Raw genomic sequence first — 11,144 nt, forward strand, 5'->3', positions numbered from 1 at the left:
CAGCAGCACCGGTGCGGAGCAAAAGGGCTTTGGAGACCTGAACTGGGATGGCCCCTGTCCCGCCGCGCGCCTGAGCCATCGCGCTGCGCCAGCCCTCGGCCCTGGGTCAGCACAGGCCTTTTTTTAGATCACAGAAATAGAAGCAGAGATAAAGCAAGACTTGTGCTTTCTAGTTGCAGACCTCGGTCAGACCTGCGGAAAGGGAGGCAGCGATGCCGGGCGAGGGAGGAGGGATAAGGCTGAAGCCTGGCCCCTGGGTAACACTTAATACATGCCCCACATGACACTTAAGAGCAGGAACGTGTGAAATAATCTTCTAAGCTACTGGAAACCCTGTAATTCTCCTCCTCCTTCCTCCCATCCCTCGCCCTGAGAGCGCCTCAAAGCCAACGAGGGGCTCGGGGGGAGACCCCTGAGGGGACTCAGTAATCCCAAAAAACACTCCACGGAGGAAAGGCAGCTCAAGCGCGGATGGAACTCGCTCATCCTGGCCGTGACTCGCCAGGAAGCAGGCAGCAGGAGAGCTGCCCAAGGGAGAAAACCTGCTGTCTTCTCTCAGGCCAAATCTCCACCGAATTCACAGAGCGAGGAATCAGAATTTGACCCAGGGAACCCAGCTTTGACTCAAACCCCAGGACAGCCTTGATCTGAGATGGGGTCTTGAGACCTTCAGGTTGTGCTTAATTGACAGCAACAGAGAGGACGGAGAAGAGAGCATGGAAGGGGAGAGAGACAGAGAAAGAAGGGCACGAGGCGATGGGAAACTAGGTGGAGGCAATATGTTTCCTAGCTCATAGCAGCTTAGGAATAAAGGCTCAGCTGTAACTTGGTTTCTAAAGCCTGTGCTTGCTCAGGGTTCGCCGGGGACACATCAAGCACTGAGGTGAGAAAATAGAGCTGACGTTTAATCTCAAGCCCTCTTAGCGAGAGCTGTGTCAAAGCAGGAAGACAGATCCCTGCATCCTTCCACCTCCCCAGAGTCCCTGCAGAGTGCGGAGGAAGAACGGGGTAAAAACAACCTACCTGTTGCCGGTCCCAAGTCCAGGCTGGAGTCGTTGAGCTCTCCCCCATCTTCCCAGAAGTACTGCGGGGGCTGTAGGATCTTGGACTCCTCATTCTCCTCGCTGGCAAAGCCCGACCCTGGGGCAGCGTGCAGAGAGCCAGGGGCAAGATCAGGCTCCGCAGCCTCCGGGCTGGTTTGCTCGTGGGAATTCATGGCCTCCAGGTGGGACATCATGGCAAACTCCAGCAGAGATGTTGACGTGAGGCCATCGGCAGCTGGCTCCGAGGAGGAGGCAAGGCAGAGGCACAAGGTCCCTGCAAAGTGACAGTAAACCTGTATCAGAGACAGGGCTGACACCCACTGGGCTTGGGCTTGTCTTCTTGCAGCCTGCTCCTGCCAAACCAACCTGCTGCGCGCACCCGCCTTCGGGGCGACCTGCCCCTCTCCGACGAGGAGGAAAATCGGGGTATTTTGGGAAACATCCACAGCCACGCGGAGGAGCATTCACGTCCAGGGGGAGTCAGTGCCCAGCAGCCACGCAGCCTGAGGCACCTCTCTCCAGTGGGGCAGTGATGGTTCACCCTCTCTGAGGGTTTTTGCCTCTTTGAAAAGACCAGGGGCCTCGTTAATCACCCCCCTGGAGAGGAGGCGGAGTGTCTCCTACCCAAATCATGACATTCTGTGAAGTCAGTGACAGTTCCCTATCCGACCGTCACCCAGGCAAGATTTCACCCCAGTGCTCCTTATCTGCAGCTCTATTACACGCAGGGGGACTGATTTAAACCAAAATTCTATACATCACCAATACTAATCACGTTGTAAACCAGCAGGCTGAAAAATCTATTTTTAAGTCATTGACTTGAACTTAATTCTGCATTTGTTTTCAAAAGGAAGGGCTGACTCTCACAGGTATGAATTAAAATCTACCAACAGCAAACGTCTACCTAACGCTAGGCAGGGGGGCAGGTTGCATTTTACACTTTTCTTTAAACAATTATGTCCTTGTTATTTCCATTTTATCTATTAGGAGGTTTGACTGACACTTCTTGATTCCTAGATGAGACTTTAATTGCGATTTGTGTCAAGGTACATTCACACGCATACTGAACTTCAATCAAAAGGCAAGAAAACAGCACCTGGAACTTGGCTTTATTCAACCGATAAATACCATGAGAAATATGGAGACATAAGGAAAAAAAAATGAGATTACCAAAACATGTTTTACATTTAAAACAGTTTCGTTAAGCAAGCAAAGTAACTAATTTGGGTGAACTGAACCAATTGCTTCCTAGCCCTCTGTTCTTCAGCGCATTAAAACTAGAAGATCTCATCCTCTCACAGCTGATTTTTATTCATAGTTTAGAAGAAAAAAGGACAAGTTTTCCCGCTTTCTCAGCTTATACTCTTTCTCAATTCTTAATGAACTAGTCACTGAGCTGAACTAATTGAATGAGCTGAAATGAAGACTAATTTGTTATTTTTCTTTGATAACTGATCTTTTAGACAAGAGAAACGCATCAGATCTAATCCATCCGGACTTCAGGAAAATCTCTGATACAGTGCCTTGTGCAGAATTACACGAGAGGCAAGAAAAGACACCGATTAGCAGGAAAACTGTAAGGCATTTGCTATACGAAAAATGACAGAGGCTTGTGCTGGAGGGAGGCTATTAGTGGAATTCCTCAAGGTCTGTCCTTGGACCTGCTGTTCTTTAACATTTTCCTAAGTGACCTTGGAGCAAAAATTAGGAACGCGATAATGAAAGTAGCCAAGGACACAAAGCGAGGAGACATCCTCACTGTGCAGAGAGACTGTAGGTACAGCTAGGTGATCTTGAGAGTGGAAATAACAGAAATATTATGACAATAAATAGTACAAAGTGATAAGTCACCACCTCGAGAACTAGCACCAAACATTTCTGATACAAGAGAGAAAACCATCCATTACAAAATGTTTTGTGAGGATAAACTCCTCTATGAGAAACAGCCCTGAGATATCCCTGGAATGCAGATGTGAAAATGCTTGCACAGTCCTGAAGTATTCGAAACAGAGAGATTTTACAAAGCACTGCTGAGACATCACCTGGATGCTGCACGCAGATCGGAACACACGTGGCCTGGAAGGATTTAAGCAGAGCTGAACTGCCTTCAGGCAAGGGCACACGCCAGGCAGCCTCGCCAGGCTCCTTCCCACCGCTGTGTCCTACGACTCCACGTCCCAGAAGGACAAATTCAAATCAGGGCAAATGCCAAGATGAGCTGTGGGGCAACGGCAGATTGTGCTTTCACTGAAAACATTGGCTTGTTAGCACAAAAAGTTTGGGATTTGCTGCTCACTTGCCAGGCTGATTACCAAAGCTGTCCTGGGAATGCTGGAAGCCAGAAATACTTTTCTCAAGCCTTCTGCCTGCTCCAACCCTCTCCACCTTCCTCCACTATCCCCTGAACCGAGCAAAATCCAATAGTGGTTACTCCTTCCCAGACACACTTGGGCCAGGCTTCAGCACTTCTCCACCATCTCGTTTATTTTGTTCTATTGATCCAAGGCAAGATCGGCTGAGGCCAGCGCAACAACAACAAGGGAACAGCAACAGAGGCAGAGTATCAAAGGGGAGGGAAGCTACTGCAGCATCACAGAGCCAACCGAAGTGCCTCTGGGCATCTCTGGGGATGGGCGGGCTCCCCGGGAGCTGTGCATGCACACTGAAGTCCACAGTGGGCAGGAAGAGCCCACACGTCTCCCGTGTGCCAGCAGGGATGTGGAGGGACTGCCCAGGCCAGCCCCCGGCGCATTCAGAGGCGCTCACCGGGCTCCAAGGTGATGGGGCCAGACTGGGCTCCCCAGGCTGACACAAGACACCTGCATCACTAACAGAGAGCACTGCTGAGCCCCGTGCAGCTCAGCAAAGAGAGCACTTGTCCTGAGGAGCTCACAGCTTAAGCAAACATGACAGAGAGCGGCGAGGGGGGGGAGAGGGAACATTATTCTCAGAGTTATCCAGAACAGGGGAGCAGAAAGATGGGGAGAGACCACAGCTGGTCCGAGGTCAAATGGAAGATTTAGTGTAGCTGGGACTGCAACGGACTGCCTGGATCCTGCGACAGCTCTTTATCCACCGCAGTGCCTCGGTTTCCCCCAACTCCCATTAGCAGAAACACGGCTGATGCGACCCCTTGGCTTTCCAGCCACGCTACAATACACACCCGTGTCTCCCAGCCAGCTAGACAAAGCCTCAAAACGTAGCTCTGCGCAAGCTCCAAAAACTGGCTCGAGCCTCTCTTGTTTCCATGGGCTACACCCCGTTTGGGCTGCCTCCAGAGCTCAGCCACAGCCCATCCCACCAACAGGCATCCCGCGGCCGGTGAACCTGGGTACCCAGAGACCTGATCCCATCCATGCCCGAAGCTCAGAGCCTGGCAGTTTGCTTACCCTCATTTAACTCTGAAGTGTTTACCCAGTTAAACCCCCCTAAGCTGCATTATCTTGTTTACTGGGATGCTCTGCTCTCCTCAGACCGAGATAAAACTACACCACCTCATCCTAAGAATGAGTCATTAACAGACACAGCCTGATCAAGACAGGTTTCTCCTGGGGTGCATCTGGAGTAAGACAACACCTGATCCACGGCCACAGGATGCAGAGGCTGGCCTGGGGGAACCCTCCACGCCAGCACCAGCCTGAATGCCCCAGGGCTAAGAGCCCCATTGCACCAGCACACAAACCAGTATCCCTCCAGACAGCATCCGCACATCACACCTTTTGCGCCAGCAGCAAAAAGACAAAAGCTTGGGGTGCCAAACAGCAGACCCAAGATTTGCCACCTTCCCTCTCTCTTCCAAGCATCTCATAAAGGAGCTCAACGCAGCTGCCAACTCCAAGGCAAAGAAAAAAATCAAAGCACAAGCTGAGCTGGGAGGCAGGGGAGCACGGCCGAGGGAGGAAATCTAATGCCCAAGACATCGGTGGTTAGCCATTCTCCTCCTAGGATGGGGAGCAGGGATTAGACGAGTTTCTATCAGCCACCAGTCTCCCAATTTTGTATTCCAAAAGGCAGATCAAGTGATAGGAATAAAGAAACACAAACGAATAAAGCCCTGCGACTGTAGATGGGAGGGAGCAGGGAACGGAGCCAGGGCTCGCCAGCTGCTTCAATGGGGCGTTTGTCTCTCATTTCTATTTTTGCGGCACCTCTGCGTAACCTGGAGGAGATGAGGCTCTGCATGCTAAAGAGGGCAGCCAGCCTTCGGGGAAACAGCATGGCTGAGAGCACGGGAGGAAAAACCCTCCCCAGAACAGACAGAGGAGGGGTGAGAAAGGAAAGTGGAAGAGGTAGGTGGAGGGGGAGAGGGAACAAAGGCGGAGAGAGAGCACCAAAACCAGCACGGGAGCTCCCGCGCCGGCTGCGAGCCCTCCAGCTGCCAGCACCCAGAGGTGACACGCGGAGGCAACGCCGACCTTGCAAGGGACGCTTCACCTCTGAAAGGAGCAGAACGGGGCGATTTCACAGCAGGAAACAATACTGCAGCGTTACCTTTCCAAGGCCACTGGAAAAGAGCCAGCCAGGAGGATACACAGTTGAAATGAATTTGCTAGTTGCTGACCCCACTGGCCCCTCAGAAAATGGTTCCAAGTCAAAGTGGTGAAGCTTGCTCTGCTCAGCTCAGCAGAGGAGTCGATGAAACAGCCTTGGACAAGGCAGATGGGGGAGTTTCGCTCAACAGCAGGAAAAAAAAAAACAACCAACAGAGTAAAGAACATCTGCCATCTCCCAAACTGCTGAGAATAAGAGCAGTTTCACATTTCTAAACAGTTCTAAAAGAACCCCAAAGTACATTAGTTGAGCAAGAATCACTTTAGCGCTTTGCCACGAGGCAAGCCACCTCTCCAGGGGTCAGGGCAGCTGTTTAAAAGCTCCCAACTGGCCTACTGAATAGAAGTGAAAGAGGAAATAAGTTGTCTCTGTACCCAGTTGAAATAGGAGGCATTTGAGGAGGTGAAATAGAACCTGGCTGACTCTGTCAAACAGCCTTTTAAATTTTTCTTGCTTTTTAACTGACAACAAGCAAACCTCAATTTTCTCTCCAAGGAAACACACAAACATCCCTTAAGATGTCACCACCTTGGCTTGACCTATAGAGGGGCTGGTGTGCCCTTCAGTCTACCCAACTGCAGGTTGGTTTCACCTGTCCCTGCTGAGTGCTGTGGCTACACCACGGGGCCAGGGAGGCAGGGTCAGGCTGCTGAAGGGAAGGCCTGGCGCACACGCTCCGACTTACCTGCCTCTCACCATCACCCAGCAGAGCCAGCACGCCACCCAAGCACAGTTACATGATGGGTACAGGGAGGGGGGGGCAGAGCATCTCGGTACTGCCGACGCAGCAGTCACAACAACGTCCATCTGGCCCTGCTACCGCTGACCTTCCTTTCAAGCCCACCCCAAACCCAGGAGTTACCCAAGAATGTTATTTCCTAGGAGTGCTGGGTCAGGAATGGGTCATTTACTGGTAATTGGTTAGGACAGAAACACAATGACCAGATGAGGGAAGCATCTGCCAGGACTATTCCCTCCCCCAGATCACCTCAGCCTGGAAAAGCTGGGGAGCAAGGCCCGGAGGCAGAGAGGAAAGAGGCCCCAGGGCACTACAGCCAACGGCACAAACCATTTCCAGAACATAACAAAACACAGAGTAATTTAAATAACAAAAAAGGATCCCAAACACAGACAGCCGAGGAAGAGAAGAAAATGTCGTTCAGCTGAGAGATGTCCAAGCCGACTCCTCACACTTACCTGTGCTCTCTGCACTCCAGACCCTCAATAGCTTCCATGGGGAAGCATACAGGATGGCCACGTGTCCAACCACGTCTTCTTGGTGTTAATTCAGAGTTACAGACCATCCCATGCTGGGACACGCCACCCAAGAGACCTCTCCCAGTCCAGCTCCCACGCGCTGCTCTCCCACGCCGCACTCGAGCACTTACAAACCCAGCCAGGTCCCTAATCTCCGAGATCATTTCCAGCTAGGGCTTCAGACGAGATCAGACTGCATCCTCCTCCGGTACTGCCAGCAACCAGGTCCCTCACCGGGTGTCCCTCTAAGACCATCCACCTTCCCATGGCCCCGGTACATTTTACATAGCAACAGCAAGAGCACTTGGGCCTGGGGGGAGCGTTGACCCTTACCAACCTGCACCAACAAGAGGGACAAGGCACAGCTGAAGGAGCCCTTGCAACGGAACCGCGCTTCAGAGGGAGATCCCAGAGCCCACAGTAGCTGTGCTGGCATCCGTAAGGTTTCACAGACCTTCACAGCTAGCATAATCAGAGAGCTCAAAGAGGGTGTGCACGTCTGCACGCACTGAGCGGGCGCTACCTTGCTAAGGGCTGCCAACATTTGCTCCCTTGGCATCTCAGCAGAGAACGCTTACAGCGTGCAGACCCAGGGATCTCCGCGGGAAACGGCAAAGCACGGCCAGAAGATGCACCTGCTCTTGCAGGTAATCGCAGATGTGCCCTTTGTCAGCGCACATGCACCAAGGGCCTGACCTCCAGGGGCGCCGGGCATCCTCAGCCGGGCGCCGAGAGGAGTCCCATCCCCTGCCGCCGGATCGGCACCATCAGGACTGCTCCAGGCCCCGCCACCCATCTCCGCAAGAGACGCCACGCACGCACGCAGGTCACAGCAACTCAGGCAAGCCTGCCTGTCCCTCCCGCTTCGCTCAACCACTCGCGCCGCGAGTCACAATCTTGCTTGGTTTCAGTCTCCCAGACTGTTTTGTTTGCCTTCACTCCCTCCCCAGATCGTCTCGTAGCCTTCACACCTCCCTCCTCTGCTGCTGCAACGTCTGCTCTCCTCCGCGCTTCTCGCCATCGACAGTGGCAGTTCCCAGCGCCGGGAGAGGGGGAGACGCAGCCCCTGGGGAAACGGCATTGAGTAGACAGCTGTAGACAGAAGAAGTGGATTTTCTTCCCTCAGTTACCTTTCATAGACCTCCCCAAAGCAGCCCACAGGCCCTCAGGGGTTAACAGGCCACAACATGAAAGCCACTGATCTAAGAGAAAAACCACGGCCCACAGATTCCTTTGCCCTCTTGCAGGCCCAAAGCATTTCATCTGTCTGCTAAAAACCACCTCACCAGGCCTGTGCTTCCTCTTCTCACCCCATCCCAACCTGACCACGTACCCCACGGCGCTTGGTCTGATTTTTAGCTCATCAAATAAAGGCTCGTGGTCGCTTCGTCTTTAAAGCTTCCCAGCCCGGGCAAAGCAAGCACTACTGCAGATGCAGGAGGGACTTCCCTCGAGATCTGGTCACCCATCAAAATACAGCAGAAGCTTTTTACACCCCAAAAGGTCTTTAAAACTCACCGGGCACAACACTGGGCACAAAATGGTTACGCTCTGCTCCAGCCCCTGCAGCAGAGCAGTGGCGACCACCCTGCGGCACGCTGCTCAGCGGTTTCAGCCCCAGGAGGCTCCTCCACTCTCCAAACAACCCCACGCATCCTAGGCAAACGACTTCACGCAAAGGTTTGGTAGTCCCTGGGCACACGTATGGGTCCTGACTACCTTCACAACGAACAGGCGGGATGGGAAGAGCCAAGAGCAGCTGCAGCTGTCATACAGAGGGAAGGCTGAAAAGCTGGCTTCCCAACAGCAAAAAATTATCCCCAAAACAAGAACGTGCATCCAAACCCTGGCAACCCCAGTGGGGCTTAACCAGGCCCAGGGACAGCGCGGGGCTGACCCGAGCCCCAGCAGGGTGTATCTTCCTTGCCAGCATCCCTGGCCCTCTGAACAAACCAGCGCACGTGTTTGCTTTGCCTCTGCGCAGGCTGCGCTCGTGTGGCTGACAAATAGCCTCTCTCCATTCTTTTGGGATTACGTGTTTCAACAGCCAGCGAGGACGGGAAGCAAGTTCACTCGACTGCCAGCTGCGGCCGGGATGCACCTTCCCCGCAGCCCCTCTGCCCCTGGCCCTGCAGCAGAGCCGCCCTCGCTGCTGCTGCTCACTCAGGTACCCACAAAATGCCGGAGCTTCTTCCCACGCCGCACGAGTGGAAACAACTTCCGTGTGCTCTGATCCACAGCTCATCACCAGCAGCTTCCCCTTGAGGGCTTAATGTAGTTATTTCTACCCCTGATGCCTATAATTAAATGAACATTTCCTTATGGCACTGAATAGGCCAAGGAAAAACTGACTACAGGGAATTTTCATCCACCCTGATTTATACTCCCTCATCTCAGGCTCGTTGACACAATGCTAACAAGGAATCTTTTAAGCAGGCAGAAGAGAAAAAAAAAAATTAAATAGCCCCCATGCAGAGAGGCACCTGGGGGGACACAGAGAGGGAAGAGACCAATTCCCTCCCTTCTCCCCCTGCTTTTAACCGCATCGTTTTCCTACTTGCAAAAGCAAAGGGGCTCAGATACCCTTGAGTCTGGAGAGATGTTTCCACGCTCTGCCAGCGGACCTGTGCTGCCCAGCAGCCTGATGAGGTGCGCTCAGCCATCCCGCGGGTCTGAGGAGGCTCCGGATCCTGGGAAGCGGGGGAATCGCACTCTGTCCCTCCAGCTCTCTCTCAGGCTTTAACTATTCCTATTCTGCAGGACTGGAGGAGCAAGGCCAGAGCATGCTGAATTATTCCAGACTGGAACAGATCCTAAACCGCCGAGCAAAGCTACTCACCAAAACAGGGCTTGATTTATAAATTCCCAACAGTCTGTGTCTCCGCTTCTGATGTCCCACTGAGGTAGGACTCCACGTGCCCAGGGGTGCCTGGCCAACTGAGTCCAGCCCCCCCGAGCTGTCACAACCCACCAGGACTACCGGTTTCACTAGATCAGGAACTGAGCTGTCCCTCAGAGCTGCCACTCACCTCCCACCCCTACACTTCTCCCTGTTAGGACAGCAGAGAGATCACAGCCAAGGACCCAAATCCTCCGTATCATCACCAGCTGCGCAGCAATACTAGAAAGTTTCCAGCAGCCTGGGCAGAATAGGCAACACGCCCTCCCCTCGGCACAGGTAGTACCAGCCGTGGTCCTTTCGGCTGACAGATTTTAGAACCACCACGAGGTCCGTCCCCTCCCTCCGTAGAGCAAATGCAGCGTTCAAGCGATGGGGACGGGGGCCAACCCTCGCTGGCAGACTGGTGGGGTGGGAACGTGGCAGCTCCCCCCGCGCGCTTTGCCTTCCGTGGAGGAGGCGGAGGTCTGCCTGAATTTGGGGACGTGGGTCTCCTACTGAAACGTGGCTAAAGGACCTTTGCCAGCTGTGCCCGGGGTTTTCCCTGATGGGGACAACCTGCCTGGAGAAAGACACAAACCTGGCTCCCTGCTCCACTCTGGGAAGGCTTACGGCTTCTGTGCCACAGAGCACTGGCACAAAACACCAACAGGTTTTCCAATCCATTTTGCTCTTTAAGCTCACTATTGTTTGCAAACCTAAAAGGCTTTATCCCTTCTCTTCAGGGAGCCCCAGATGACAGGGGCGAGGCACTGTACATTCGCAGACAGAGCAGCCCCACAGATTACACCTTCCCCCGTGAACACGTTCGGGAGATTGGGGTAACAAGAGATGTGCCAGGGGGCCGGATGGCACCCTACAGCAGCTCGGTCGTGCTGGAAGACAGCGACTGGTTGGGAAATCAGCCCTTCCCTCCCTGCCAGAATGACTCAAGACAAAGACTCCCCCACTCTTTAAATGTCCCCGTTCAAAACTCCTGTTCCACACGAACCAGATTTCTGTACAAAAGGGATGGGGGTAGGGAGGGAGAGGGCAATCTCAGCCTCACGGGTCTTCGGGGGGATCCCTTTGTTGGGAAATTTCCCCAGACTATTTAAAAATAAAAGCAGACCCTTCGTAAGTATTCCGAGCGTAATTATCCCTGCACTTAACTGCCTTTCCCTGGCACCCTACCTCTCCTCCACATTTCGAGAGGAGGCTCTTGGGGAAACGCAGAGCAATTTGCGGTTCCCCCTTCCTTTGTGCCAGTTTCGCGGTAGTTAGCAAAATTACCACGACGCCAGACGAAGCCATCGATGCAAGAGGAGGCGGTTTTGGGGCAACCTTGGCGCAGCCGGGTCTCCCCGCCGAAGGGCCGCGGCGGCTGCACGCCCCGGCCGGGGCCACGTCGGTGC

General features: G+C 53.5%; 1 protein-coding gene across 1 annotated transcript in view; it reads right to left on the minus strand.

Annotated features, from left to right (window-relative positions):
• PODXL2 (podocalyxin like 2) overlaps positions 1-11,043 on the minus strand; it is a 30,844-nt gene extending 19,801 nt beyond the window's left edge. Inside the window, exons 1-3 of the mRNA XM_026857527.1 lie at positions 10,924-11,043; positions 8,370-8,616; positions 1,024-1,317 (exon numbers count right to left, since the gene is read on the minus strand). Of these exons, the coding sequence (XP_026713328.1) occupies positions 1,024-1,317; positions 8,370-8,616; positions 10,924-11,043 (661 nt within the window). The remainder of the gene's footprint in view (positions 1-1,023; positions 1,318-8,369; positions 8,617-10,923) is intronic.
• Positions 11,044-11,144: the final 101 nt, after the last annotated feature.

Source organism: Athene cunicularia, assembly GCF_003259725.1.
Source record: "Athene cunicularia isolate RWA chromosome 12 unlocalized genomic scaffold, athCun1 chr12_part1, whole genome shotgun sequence".
Taxonomy (NCBI): Eukaryota; Metazoa; Chordata; class Aves; order Strigiformes; family Strigidae; genus Athene; species Athene cunicularia.